At 35.8% G+C, this 15,417-nt stretch overlaps 1 protein-coding gene across 1 annotated transcript in view; it reads left to right on the top strand.

The window, feature by feature from the left end:
* Nucleotides 1-15,417, top strand: part of Atp8b4 (ATPase phospholipid transporting 8B4 (putative)) — a 205,962-nt gene that overhangs the window by 69,867 nt on the left and 120,678 nt on the right. The window contains exons 6-7 of the mRNA XM_077800146.1: nucleotides 6,180-6,252; nucleotides 12,994-13,064. Coding sequence (XP_077656272.1) covers nucleotides 6,180-6,252; nucleotides 12,994-13,064 — 144 coding nt within the window. The remainder of the gene's footprint in view (nucleotides 1-6,179; nucleotides 6,253-12,993; nucleotides 13,065-15,417) is intronic.

Below are 15,417 nucleotides of genomic sequence, written 5' to 3'. Positions count from 1 at the left end.
ATCTAGAGCATAATTTTTCATATCTCTGATTGTACACAAAGTAGAGTCACATCCTTTGTGTCTTCATACACGTACTTAGGGTAATGATGACCATTCCAACCTTATTTACTAACTATTGGAGTGGGAGATGAGTTTACAGATTTTCCCCTCAAACTTTTATAATTAGACAGTGAGAAGCTGCTCACACTGACTTTATGAAATTGAAAGTGGAACTAGAGAAAGTTAAATAGATTAGAATTTGAAAAGGAGCATTGGCCTGGGGTTGTGGCTCAGTGGCGGAGCACTTGCCTCGCATGTGTGGGGCACTGGGTTCGGTCCTCAGCACCACAAAAAAATAAATAAGTAAAATAAAGATATTGTGTTCATCTACAACTAAAAAATATTTTAAAAAGGACTATTATAATAATTACATGAACACGTCTATAGCAAATTTGGGGAGTGGGCTCTCAGTTTGTGGTGGATTCTCTGCAGTGCCAGCACATCCCCTTCAGGACTTCCAGGATACCTTTCCCCAGCCACCAGGAGGTGTCATCTGTTAGCTATCTATGAATGGAATCCTTCTAAGACTTTACAGAAAAGAGCGAGGGTCTTAAGAGACCGATTAGGGGAAAGATTTAGTCTGCACAACATCCAGCAGGTTTATTGTTCACGTAAAACTTAATAAGTGTATCAGTCATTTTATTTTCAAAGTATGGAGGCTAAATTGTGCGTGTGTTTCAGCATCCAAATAATGCACAATAGGATTGATTTAAATTACATATAAATTTATATAAGTAAGGCAGGACATCTACAAGATTCATTACTTTTTCCTCAATAAGTGGTTAAATTAAATTATCCATGCTGTAGGACTGCATCTTTCATCATCACCCACTTTTTTCCCTGGCAGAATTGGTGAGAGACCATCTTCAGCAGCTGACTACAGACCTCCCTGTGTGATTTTTGCCTCAGCTTAAGCATTTTGCTAAGGAGAAGGGAGGAAAAGGAGGGAAACATCTGCATTGTTCAAAATAAATAGATTCCAAAGATATGAGCATTATGTTCATTCTCAACGTAATGAGATCCTGTTCACCATTGTGCTGTTAGGGGATTAGGGCCAAGCTGTGTGTTTCCCTCTGCTGCAGCTCTGACAGCACTAGGATTGAAAGGAACCAGAAACACTGCTGCCCACTGAGCACTGGTGTCAGGGGACCATGACTGCAAGCTGTCTTTGGACTGGCTGGTTTTAAACACTGGGAGCGTGCACCATTGCCCTGATCAAATCACTTCAGCTCCTCAGGGTCTATCCTCTTCCTAAACAGACAGCACATAATGACCATAGAAAATAAAGTAAAAAAGAACGATAAATATGGATTCATGAAGAGCCTGGGCTTTGTAACCAGATAGACTTAGGTTCCAGTCCCAGTCCTGCCATTTACATGTGACCTTAAAGTTTTCATTTCTTTTTTTCTCTCTCAAATTAGCCTTTAAAATGCCAGTTTGTGTCATGCCCCCAAGTTGAACAGCACAAAAGAGTATACAGTCGAAATGAACTCTTACTTGTCTCCCAGTTCCCCTCTTCATTTCCTTTCTCTAGTGGCAACCACTCAACAGTTTCTTGTGTGTCTTTTAAGAATTTTTCTGTGCCTGCAAAAACACATATATGTGTAAGTAAATCCTTGTTCCAAAACACAAATGTCTTACCCACACATATTTCTTTTTTACTTAATAATGTTAGAGTATATTTCATATTAGCACATATAAACCATTTTTTTAATTGATTGTTCAATACATTACAGAGCTCATGATATATCATCTTTCATACATTTGACTCAATTGGGTTTTTATTCTTCTTGTGCCTGCATTGTATCCCAGTGAGTACAGGAGCCATGATGGAATAAGTGTTCTATGGTACTTCTGTCTAATTTTAATTGGCTTCTAATCAGTTGCTATAAATAATGCTACAATAAACATCTTGTACATTCATATTGAAGCATCTGTACTGTTGGTTCAGGTGGACTATCTGTATTGAGGTGGGTGGGCATTTCAATTTTTTTTTTACAGATATTGCAAAATAGGGTAAACATCTCAAATTCTCTGAACCTTGTATCTCGTTCTATAAAATGAGAGTAAAAACATTACTATCTCATAGGGTTGTTGTGAGGTTTAAATGAGTTAAGAATCATAAATAGACTCAGTGGGTATAGCAAATTTAAATGTAACACTCCAGTGAAAATGAAAATAAACAATGATAGTGCTTTAATATAAGTATATCCCCAATATTACACGGGACACACTTAGACTAAAAAAATAATTGGTTGTTTATCTGAAATTCAAATTTGATGACATTTCATTTATTTTTTATTGGCAACTCTTACACGAAGGGATCAGTACAGTCCCTAGAATGTAATAAGCACTAAATAAATGTTGGCGGCTATAATTCTTATTAGACTTTCAGAAAAATGCTACTATTCAACAAATGATTTTGGAACTATTGATTTTATATTCTTTAATTTGTTTATTATTCATTCAATAAGTATTTATTTAGTGGCTGTCATGACCTAGGCATTATTCTAAATCCTAAGGATACAGAGGTGAACAAAATAAAGTCCTTATGGGCAGAAAGTGCTTTCATGTTTTATATGGCATATGCTGGAGACTATAGAAGAAGCCAAGGCTGGTGTAAGTGGACTGATTGATTAATTGGTGAAGGTTAACTCTATTCTCTCTATAGTACCCCAACACTTCTTCTGAAGCTTTTAAAAAGTCTATTTTTTTTCAGGAATTCAAGTGTCTAATGGGAAATTAGGAGTATTAGAATATGGAAAAGATGACAGACACCTTAACGAGCCTGTCAAAGGTCCCCTCTTGCGTACCTTAAGCTTCAGCAATGGGCTTGGTATCTTGGTCAAAGTAAACTGTTGATTTGTAGCCTTGGGAGCCAACACTTCAGTGACATAGAGCATGGTTAGTGCCATCTCACTCTCAGACTTATATTTTCTCCAAGAGGTTTTCACCTAAGCCTAGCAGCTAATAGTGTACTGTGTATCATCAGGAAAAAGCAGGTTTAATTTATTTATCAAAATTATTAGGTGAAGTTGCTATCTCTCATCTCCTTTTCTTAGAACTCAGAGTGGGTACATAAAAAGTTTTTTTCCCCCCTTAAAGTAGTTCTTATTGTCATTCTGTGGCACTTGAACTCTTTATTTTTATGGTGCCTTTAGAATGTAAATTATATGAACTATTTTCTTAAATTTTGGCTTATGTATCAATTGGCTTGTGAGTTTGCTAAGGTAAAGGCTGTCTTGCTACCCTATTTTTAAGAAATCTGGTTCTGAAAATTGATCCACATTTTAAAATCTTGGAATTTCAGTGTGATCAAATACATGAACTTGTTTGCAGGATATTCAGAGATGGCAATTCATCTACACAAGCACGAGGGCTTTCACTGACAAAGGTAAAAGCCAAGTTCAAAGATACTGAGTCCTTGGGGCCAAGTGTCATCTTCACAACCCATGAGGCCATTGTGTGTCCTTCTCCAGAGCTATGATGCAAGAATGCTTAAAACACCAGCCTAGCAAACAGCTGCAACACACATGGGGAACCGGGGAGTGTCTGTTTTTATTGTTTTGGGGTAATGACGAAACCCAATCACCATACAACTTAAAATTTTAAAAGTCCAGAAATATTTTGAAGATGAGCTTTAAAGAAAATCTTCCTGCATGTCCCTTTAATTCTGCCGGGATGTCTTTGATCTTGTATTGTCCATGGTGGTGATAGTGGGATTCAAAATATAGACAATTTAAATTGATTTGCAGGTCTTTATTAGTTTCTGCTTCTTTAGTAAATTTGGATATTTTGGTAGTTATGACCCTTCATGCTCATTAAATATATCTCTCAGTTCCTAGTTAGGTGCAGTTAATATGTCTGGTAAGGAAGAATAGGAAATGATATTTTAAAAAAATTCACACCTGTAGTTGTATTATACACATTTATTCTTCTATAGATACATATCCAAATAAGGGATTAACTAAGAAATCTCACATGACTTATGATTTACCAATATCTCCAGGCCTCTTTTCTGCAAAATTTGAGCTACATTTTTAGAGTGTTATTTTCTCTTCCTTAAAATAATATATTTTATATTTCTTATCTTACTCTGCTTTCAATTTCTGGTAACTTTGTCAAGTCACAGATGACTTTCTAGCATAATCTTACTCTGTGAGGGTTATGCTCTCTTCTTGTCAGGGCTCTGTTCACAAATCTGACAAATGTCTGCTTGTTCATGGTGTAGGTTATTGATTGTCCAGAGCTGTCAGTTGGACAACTCTGGAGTCTGGATCAACATCTAGGGAATACCACTTGCTGTTTCCTGTGCAGTCCTTCCTGAACTTATAGCATGAAAATAGGAAGAATAAGAGTTTGGAAATGTAATTCATTCCTCCCCCTTGTATCGGGGAGGGGAGGGGGGATAGTAGAGGATAGGAAAGGCAGCAGAATACAACAGACATGAGTATATCAATATGTAAATCAATGGAAGTGTAACTGATGTGATTCTGCAAGCTGTATACGGGGTAAAATGGGAGTTCATAACCCGCTTGAATCAAATGTGAAATATGATATATCAAGAACTATGTAATGTTTTGAACAACCAACAATCAAAAAAAATTAAAAAAAAAAAGAGTTTGGAAACGGAACTTAGTATCATCTCAGCTTCCTGAAACAGATGCACTTTCAATAGAGACTCCAGGGCAATTCAGTAGCAGTGTAATTTCTATAAATGACACGATATCCTTCTCCATCCATTCATGTCTACTATTTCTGATAGGCAGTCCCCTGAGAAACGTTCCAAAGGAGGTATCCCTGGGAGAAGTAAACCAACGCATAATCCATACCTGTAAAGATAAATAAAGTGAGATTTACAAGGCTTCCCAAGTTCCCCCATTGTCATCGAGCTAGATAAAGTGCAGAGAAGCATGGCACTGGAGAAATGATTGAATTCTGGCTACAGATGAAAATGCTGCAATTGAAAATTTTCCAGAACAACATGTACTTGGATCTGTATTAAAGAAAAATTCTTTGAGTGTTTAAGCCAAATGACCCAGCAGGGTTGATAGTGTGAGGCATATTTCACAGTTGTATAAATATTTAAAATGGTTTTCCAGCCTATAAAGCAAGTAAATGAGGTTTTTTAAAAAAAACAAAAACACAAAAGTACACAATGAAAGTAAACTGCCCACTTTAACTTACAGGGGAATCCTATCCTACGAAGCCCGGCTTTCCCTTCTAAGAGGGAACCTTTGAGGAAGAAGTGTGATGAGGGCCCCCAGCTTGGAAAACAAGGCGGGTTTACCTTTCAGGGAGTTTGAGAAGGGATGATAGCATTATGGCTTCCTGCCACAGGTGGCCTGTTTCCAGTCTCTCTGGCTTTGGGTAGCTCCAACTAACTTGTCACCAGGGGCCAGATCTGATGGACACAATTGCTTTTCATCATTAACCCTTTGAACTTGGTGCAGGGTGGGCTTGGGACTCTGCTATATAGATAGACTATCTATATCAAAGAAAGCTGTGCAGCATCTCAGCTGTGTCGTTCTGGGTCCTGGTTCATTGGTCCAAGCCATCCTTCAGCCAGAGTGCTGGGCAGCGTCTGTAGGTGGACTCTCTTGGTCTTCCAGTCTTCTTCTTTCATCCATTGTGGTCCTTTCCAAATTTTTATTCTTTTTCCCTTTTACTTGTATTTTTACTATTGCCCAGGACTACTCTCTCTTACCACTGTCTTCCCATCTCTTTTTGCCTCTAGTTAAATAGACTTCAGAGACAATGGCAATGATAGTTCTGTATTTATTAATAGGGAATTTGAAAAGAATGTTAATGATTGGGTTTGTTGAAAGTTCATAGCTATTGTATAAATCTGTCATCATGAGGTGGTGAAAAGAGTACTCAGCCATGAGTTAGGCATTTTGAATTTTGCCAAGGGGTATCATTAACTCACTGCGTATCCTTGGGCAAATCACTTAACCTCTCTGAGCCTTTATTCCCATATTAAAGAACATTGTTATGAGAGGCCCTTTTGAATTTAACATCCTAGGAAACCTTATTTGCTTCCTCCCATTGCATGTTACTGTACTGTGAATACATTCCCTTGATTATACTTTTTATTCTTCTTCATTTTTGGAAAAAATTAATTTTATTTTTGTTCTTAGACTGCAGAATGAAAAATGGATGAATGTCAAAGTGGGAGACATCGTTAAATTAGAAAATAACCAATTTGTTGCTGTGAGTATTCAATATTAATTGAAGACTGTATCTTAGATGAAAATAGCATATAGATAGAAATAATTATATTTAGTAAATCCATACTAATATAGGGTAATTAAGGATTAATTAATCCTTAATTAATTAATGTATTGTAACAGTACAAAGTCTCAATTATAGACTCTTTAAAATATATTAATTTATTACTTTCAGTAATGTGGTCAGATAAGGCTGAGTAATTATCACCTTGTGTACTTCCTTTGTGATATTTTACATTGATAGATACAAGAGATTTTTAAATCAGGATGTCAATAAATTTATGTAAATAAAACGTGTTAAAGTACTTATGAGTATCTTAGAAACAATTTGTTTTCAAGTATTTTCAATGCTATTCCTTAATACTATGATTAATACTGTTAATTTGTGGTATATTTGAAAACAACAATCTAGAGAAAAAGAAAAAATGTATTCTCAGTTTTGAATAATCAGAAAATGTTTATTTTGTGCTGACTTAATATTAATGAGGCCTCCATTTGCATATCAAATGCACTATCTATTCTCAAGCTATGTTGGATATTAAAATTTCCTTAATAAAATTCAGTTCAATCTCCAAAAATATATGCAACTAACTATAGTTCAAATTAAATTTATAGTGACAAAAGTTACCCAGTTTAGAGACTAAAAATTCTAATTATTATAGGGTTCATGTCAAATGTATATATATTAATCTATGTCTCTATATCTCTCTATATTATGTTACTTATGAAAATTTTTGTGTTGACTGCAATTTTGTGAATCAAATTGTATTCTTCATTAAATTTGAGACATTTTATGACAGGGAAAAATATGATCCCAAGATCTATTTACAAGAACAATAACCCAGTTAAGAGTTCTAAACATGCACTTTCTGAAACAGTCTTCTTTCATGAATGCTCCATCTGCACTTCCTGACTTGTGTGGAAGAGCCCAGGCTAGGAACTACCCAGTGGACAGGTCAGGCACAGAAGAGTTCACCATCGAAATGGAGGAACACTTATGTCGCTGGTGACTTCAGAAAATAACTGAGAACCAAAATAAGCAAAAAGGTGTCAGGGCAGCTAAAACAGAGGTCTCAAAGTCCACACACTGTGGCTTGGGCTCCTCATATGTAGGGCAGTCTGCCAGGTTCTCATTCACAATCTATTTACTTTTATTTTAGACAATTTAAATTACTTGTTTGACCTTTTTTCCAGATCATTAAAAATTAGGAACACTAGGTTGTGGGATTGAGGCCGATGGTAACTGAATACGGAACTGAGAGCTGAATCTTTGCTCTGTTCCTTCAGTGAGAGCAAATACTTTATCTTTTTTGCCTTTGTTTTCCCCATGTGGCCAAATTAGGGTGCCAGACCACTGTAAGGTCTCAAATATCCCTTCTAACCTTTACCTGCTGTGATTGTGTAAACTGAGATTACACCAAAGAATTCTTGATTTGTCTGGTCTCTGACATCTAATGTCATGTTGGATTAGAGGGGGCATTTAGTAAATGTTGATTGAATGAATACATGTCAATCTATGTAAGAAAGAAGACAGAAAAAAAATGAAAAGTGGATACAAATTTTCAAAATTCAGGGTGTTCTATATTAATGGGATACAAATAAAAATGTCTAGAATGTCTAGATGCCCTTATTAAACAAAGGTTACCTACATTCAGAATATATTTTTTAAAAGAAAGGGCCCCACGTAACTCATTTTAGTTTTACTCTCATGAAAATGATTGCAGTGAAAGAGTTTTTGGTGCTTCTAAGTGAATAACCTTTTTTTTTTTTTTGACTTGCATATGTGAAATTCTAAGATGCAGGCATTCAGTTTTTTTTTTTTTTTTTTTTTTGCAACCGTTTATCCCCAGTGGTTCTCGAGGAAATACAGTATACATTAAAATATGCCACACATTTAACTTTCATTTTACATGGAGTTGAATATTTCAGGGGCAATGCTAGTCAGTGTCTCAAATCTAATTCCATAGGACCTCATGGCCAGCATTCTGCCTCCAACTTGCCTTCTATCTTTGATATTCTAATTTCTCTTTCCTTTGGCCTTTGTTTTTAACTCAGTTATATTTTCTATGTTATAGCATATATGCTTACTTACTATTGCAGTACCTTCAGTGAAGTGAGACACAGAAGTGCAAATATCAGATACAAGGAAATCAGTTCTATGGGTGCATCATTAACATTGGTTTAAAAAGGAATGATTACAAATTCCCATAAAGTTAGTGATCTATGTGGCTCAGTGCTATCCAATATAACTTTTTGTAATAAAGTAATTGCTGTATAATTGTTTTGTCCAATGCCATATTCAGTATCTTTGTGTGGCAAGTGAATAGTAGAAATGCAGGTAGTGCAACTGAGGACTGAGTTTTGCCTTGTGTTTAGTTTTAATAGCTGCATGTGACTTGTAGCTACCATATTGGATAATATTTTTAAAAATATGTACTGAAGAAGCAGCTTCTTGCTAAAGTATAAAGGTAAACACTATTTTCTGTTTAACAAAAGTAAATGGTGAGTGTTGTTTCCCCACAACTATTTGTGGGGAAGAAATATGGGCAAGGATGTTTTCTGACCAGAGGAAGAGCCTGAATAAATGAATAAATGCTCTTCTGGCCATCATTATTATTTCCTCTCTTGTTCTTTTTTATTGCTGTTGTTTTTGTATTCTCAAATTAGTTAAATTTTAAAGACTAAAACAAGGAGGTATCCAGTACATATTAGTAGTTATTCAACATGTGCTTACTAGGTCTGAAATTTAAAGTATTATCTGTAATCTCAGACACTTTCATTTTCATGATTTAATTCTAATTTTTGACAATATGCATAAGCCATTTAAATTTTGTTTTTTATTTGTAGACTAAAAATAATGTTGTGTAGGATGAAGATGAAGAACTGTGTAAAAATTAAAAGGAGATTTAAGTGTGGTATTCGAATTAATTTTACAAATTTATCTTTCCATCAGTTTTTGAAATTGCTATTCCAACATTCTTGCACAATTGTAGTTTTAGATTTTTAATACCAACAAAGCAAAACATACATGAGTTGTATTGCAGTGATTTAGTAGCCCACCAGGGGAAAAAGTATTCGTTTTTGGATCAGAAGTTCTGAATTCTGGTTCCATGTCTGTAATTTAAGGTCTTAGTGTCCATAAATCTGATGTCAAGAAAGCCTATGGGCGCTATGTGAATTAATTTAAATCACCTGGTGTGTATGCAGGAGTTCATTCCTTCTTTGCTGCTGGCCAGATCTGACCTCCCCATGCATACCATGGGAACAACGTTACCCACTCACACGGTGTTAAGGATTTGAATAAAATGACCTAATTATGAGGGAGTGTTTTGTAAATTCTTAAAGTATTATATAACTTTAAGATGTTATTATTTCTTGAGGTTTTGCTTCCTTTATTCTTTAATTTCACAAATGTTATTTATACCTAATAAATTTCTGAAGACAATGTCTTTGGCTTTGAGGGCTCAAAGATGTTCAGTGGATTCTTTTCAAGTTTTCTATGATGGGAATATTCATTTCAGGTTTCCATGAGGCAATTGCTTGGCTTTCTGTTGCCTGTGAAAGCCGGGGAAGGGGCTGCTGAGTTAGAAAACACTGTTTCATGGGAAACAGAACTGAGTCTCCCCTGACAGGGAATGGGAAAAAGGTACCAAAAATTGATAAAAGAAAGTAAAAAAAAAAAAAAAATAGGAGTAGATGGTTAGAATTGTCAACTTTTTTTTGCCTGGCCTATTTTTGCATTTGGATAATCATGCTTTCCCTTTTCTGTTCCTTACTCCTGCTACTACCTCTGCCTGGGGGATTCTGCTTTATAGTGCTTCTAGAATCTTCCATGATGCCCTTTCTTAGCTACCAACACAGTGTTCTTTCTCATTTGAACTCTACCCATAGTTCTTTGTTAGTATGACCCTGAGAACACTTACCATGTTCTATCTTCACTATACTATGAAATCCTTCAAGCAAAGAAGTTTTAATTCATTTCAGTGTGTGCTTCAGTCTGCCTGGATTCAAATTCTGGCTCTCCCACTTCCTACCTAAATAGCTTCAGACAAGTTACTGAACCTCTCTGGGTCTCACTTTACTCATTTGTAAAATAGGGATAACAAAAAACCTACACTATAGGACTTCCATAGAGTTAGATCAAGTATCACCTATAAAGTCCTCAGGGAAGTGAGAGAAACAGAAAGTCCTCACTAAATATTGGCTATTGGTGTCATAGATACCACCACTGGATCACAAGTTTCAGGATCAACCACAAACCCAGTCTCTTGCGATTTACTGGAAGGGTCATCTTGATGTGAAACTTGTAGAGTTGGGGGCTGGTGGACCCCAAGGCTACTCATGTTGCTCCAGCTCCTGGTCCAGCACCTCTGACAAATGTGTGATCAGACACTGCTGTCACTACAATTCTCTTGCTCTTTTCTTTTTGGAATTATTTCTGATGGACTAGAAGGTGGGAGAAAGATGGCATGCTGTTAAGTGTGTGACCACTCATCCTGCCAGATGCCCCCGCCACTTGTGCTTTCATCCTTTTCAATGACAATGGATTAAAAATACCATGAAGGGAGAGCTTCACAAAAGGGACTACCAGGGCTCAGCTATGGGGAAGGGAGAATGGAGGATGAATGAGGGGAGGCAGGCCAGAAATCAGGGAGTGGGAACCAAGAAGTTTGAAAGAATATTTAAAAAGAGAGAAATAAAGAAAGAAAGAAAGAAAGAAAGAAAGAAAGAAAGAAAGAAAGAAAGAAAGAAAGAAAAAGGTAGCAATGCAGGGGACAGGAAGATGCGGGCAAGGAAGTCCCAGATTCCAGGGAGACCAAGCAGAAAAAGTGAGGCTAGAAACCATTGTAGGTGGGTAGGTCTGTTTCTACTTGCTCCAGAGAGAATCCAGCCGCCAGGTGGCAGTGGTGCCTCAGTCACATGTTGGGAGCCCACTGTGCACAAAGAATCCTCCCCTTGTTTACCCCAAAGTAAGTGTGAACACAGCAGAGCTCAGTATGAAACAGTAACGCTGGCTCACTCTTTCTATGTAGACTTTAGAAGAAAAGCTAGGCACAAGTAGATATCTTTCTTACACACCACAATTTTTTTCAATTGCTGATGATCAGAATTAGAGAATTCTGGATTTTGTTTAAAATGATCCTTTTAGGCTTAAGGGAGGAGAGTCAGAGGCCCAAAGAGCATTAATCTCTTCTGCTGTCCTGCTGTAGGCCTTTACACATTGAAATTTAAGTGTGAGAAGTAAGATCAGGGTGAATTTTCCAAAATTTGTACTTTCCTTTTAGATCAGGATAGGTAATTTTTAGTTCAAGAACAGCCTACATTTTTGACACACTCTCTTTATGGGTTTGCTCTGTTTTACTCTGTGACAAGTAAGAAAATAATTCCTGCCTCAAGAAGCTTCTGTGGCTTCTTTGTTCAGAGTTGAGGAGGAGTCTTGATAATACAAACCCATTTATTCCCACGAGGGCTGGCACTAAGTTTTTCCAGCAGTTTCAGTCTAATCTAGACAAAACAACACACACACACACACACACACACACACACACCAATTTTTGAACTGGAAATTTAAAATCTAGAGACAATAAAACAAGTGGATTGATTATAAATTTAACCTCCAGGTCTTGAGAATGAAAGTTCTAATATTTTTAAAAATAAAGTAAGAAGATTTCATAGATTTGGAATGCTACATTCAGACATAACTACAAAATTGTTACGCTAATGTCTCAAAATGACTAGCCTAAAATTTTAGCTAATTTTTGAAGACATTCAAACCCTTCAGAATGTCATAAAAATGCTTATTTTAAAATAAAATTTGAAATTTGAAATAAAATAGTTTCCCAATATAGAAAGCTACCAGAATTCTAAGACTGCGTTTTGATAGGTAATTTTCAAAGCTCAAATGGACAGAAGACTAAAACTATTTATCTTAAAAGAAAGAATACTGGGTGTGGTGGCACATAGCAGTAATCCTACCAATGCAGGAGGCTGAGGCCAGCCTTAGAAACTTAGCAAGACCCCATCTCAAAATCAAAAATAAAAAGGGCTGGAGATGCAGCTAAGTGGTAGAGGACCCCTGGGTTCAATCCCTTGTACCTTCCCCCAAAAGACAAACTATTAAATGTCTAAATTTTGTCCATTGTCTTTTATTATATTTTCTATTCTACCTTGCTCTCTTGCTTAGTCCCACTTTTCTTTCTCTTTCTTTACTATATACCATCTTGTTCTTTTTTTCTCTTTGCTTATCTTTTAAGTCTCTCATCTCTACTTCTTTGTCTTATTTTTTCTCTAATTTCTTCCACCTTCATCTGTCTTCCTTATCCTCTTTGCCTGCTGCCTGCTCTTAACTGGTCCTACTAGATAATCAAAGTATGTACCCATAAATATTTCCAATTATTCATTAGTGACATATTTTCCATGAATAATTATGAAAACAAAATATATAATTTATATGTGTCTTTCAAAAAAAGTAAAGCAAGCGGCTATTAATTTATATGATACCCCAGCACTTCCTCCTATTATGATGGTCAAGGGTGTGGAAACAGGAACACTGAGGGTGGGAGGGCTTGTCCAGGGGTACCACATGGAGGGGGTACAGGATCCTACCCCTTTCACTTTGTTCCTCAGGCTGTGCTGGCAAGTAGAAGAGAGGTGATGCAGCAGAACAGACCTTCAGTCAGTCTCCCCTTCTCAAGTATTCTTTTGTCATGTTTTCTTAAAATAGGCTGATTTGCTGCTTCTATCAAGTAGTGAGCCACATGGTCTGTGCTATATTGAAACTGCAGAGCTCGATGGGTAAGTTATTAAGTTAGAATACTTGATTAGGTTGGTTTTTAATTTATTTAAAAGTAATGTCTTTATAAGCAGGGCTTAAATCTTATTCTTTGTTTCCTTGGAAGACACAAGAGTCTAAATTGCCAAGTCCATTGTTAATTACTTTGCAGTAATTTTGAAGATTACTTTTCTCTTGAATTTATTTTGAAAACTCTGACTTTTTAGTTTATTTTCTTTCAGAAACAGTGAGCTAAACATGTATATGTGGATAATTTCATGCGGGGATTCTTCAGTGAGTTGCCTTAGAAGTTTTTGTTTGTTTTAAGTTCAAGTCATTTTCTAACAAAAATGAGAGGGCTGGAGATCAAGAGTTCCCTGAGGAAGAAAGGATGGAAAAGCAACCTTGGATCTGTGTTAATGAAGATACAGAGAAAGAAGAGAGAAAAGGATTGTGATGCAGTTTTGACATTGATGTTAATTTAGAATTTCGTTATAGACCATATAGCAGGTCTGCTTCATAGGATTCAATTTGTCTGTTTGGCATAAAAAATATTTAATGAACTTACATTTTCATCACACTGAATAATTTGTGTGTGTTTTTAGATGGTTTATTTCATTTAATCCTGATATAGGTACTATATAAGTCCTACTGTACAGACGAGGATACCAAGGTTTTAGAGAGACTTGTTTATTTGCTCTGAACTCCTAAAGAATAAAGATAGAACTCAAAGCTGGCAGTCTGATACCAGAACCTATGATTTTCAACAGTGGATCCTAAGTCATTTTCATATTGAACTATTCAAACAGTTTGGCCTGCATGATCCTACCCCTGGTTTTGGCAGAACAGTTGCAGACATAGCTAAAGCAGTGCTGAGAGGAAAAATCATAGCACTAAGTGTATATTACTTGAACAAAGAAAAAGTCTCAAATCAATAATCTCCCATCTCAAGAACATAGAAAACTAAAAAAAAAAAAAAAAAAAAACAAAAACCCAAGTAAGCAGAAGGAATGAGAAAATGAAGGTAAGAACAAAAACAAAGTGAATTTGAAAACAGAAAAATCATAAAGAAAATTAATGAAACACAGTTCTTTGAAAATATTAATTCAATTGATAAACCTTTAGGAAGACTGATAAAGTAAAAAAAAATGAGATAAATTATCAATATCCTGCATAAACCAGGGGAATTCCCTCCAGATTCTAAAAACATCAGGTGGATAATGATAATGAAGTATTATTACAAATAGCTCTACACACATAAATTTGATAACCTAGATGAAATGAACTACTTCTCAAAAAAAAAAAAAACAGACCATACATCAAACATGAGATAAATAACTTGAATAGGCCTGTAACTATTAAGGAAATTAATTCAAATGCAAAACATAGAACTATATGATTTGGGGCTAGTCAGAGTTAGATTTGACACAAAAAACAGGATCCATAAAAAAGAAAATTTAATAAATTGGACTTCATCAAATTAAAGGCTTTAAGAGGATAGAATAATAATCTATAGATCAGGAGAAATTATTTGCAAAGCATCTGACAAAGACTTATATCTTGAATATATAAAAATATTTTCAAAACTCAACAGTTAAAAAACATAACAGTCTAACTGGAAAATTGGCATATGACATGGACAAACATTTTGCCAAAGAGGACATATAGGGGATCAATAAGCACATGAAAAGTTGCTCAACATCATTAGCCATTAGGGAAATTAAAATTAAAACCACAATGATATATCAGTATAGATCTAACATAATAGCCAACATAAAAAAAAGTGACAACTCTGGGTGCTGGTAAGGATGTCAAGAAATAGGATCATTCATACATTGCTTGTGGGAATGGAAAACAATGGGACTGTTGCTTATGAACTAAACACACAACTACCATGCAACTCAGCAATTTGACTTTGGGGCAGTCATCTCAGAGAAATGAAGACTTCTGTTTACACAAAAACTTGTACATGAATGTTTATGGTAGACTTATTTGTAGAGTCCAAAGAGGAAACAAGTTAGACATCTTTCAGCAGGTGAATGGTTGAACAATCTGGTACCTCCATATCCTGGACTGCCACTCAGCAATAAAAAGGAACTAACTACAGACACAGGAAATACCTGGAATGAGTCTTCAAACAATTGTGCTGAGATGGAAAACCAATTCCAAAGCTAATATTCCAAAGCTATGATTCCATTTGTACAACATTTCTGAGAAGGTAAAATTATAAAAATGGAGAACAGAGTAGTGGTCTCCGGATATTAAAGATGGGGTGGGAAAGGCAGTAAAGTGGTTGTAGCTCTAAAGGGAAACCCAAGGGATCTTTGTAGTGATAGAAATGTTCTGTATATTGACTGTGTCACTGTCAATATCTGG

Source organism: Urocitellus parryii, chromosome 6 (assembly GCF_045843805.1).
Source record: "Urocitellus parryii isolate mUroPar1 chromosome 6, mUroPar1.hap1, whole genome shotgun sequence".
Taxonomy (NCBI): Eukaryota; Metazoa; Chordata; class Mammalia; order Rodentia; family Sciuridae; genus Urocitellus; species Urocitellus parryii.
Note: the sequence above shows the minus strand (reverse complement) of the source record. Positions and strands in the feature narration are given on the sequence as shown.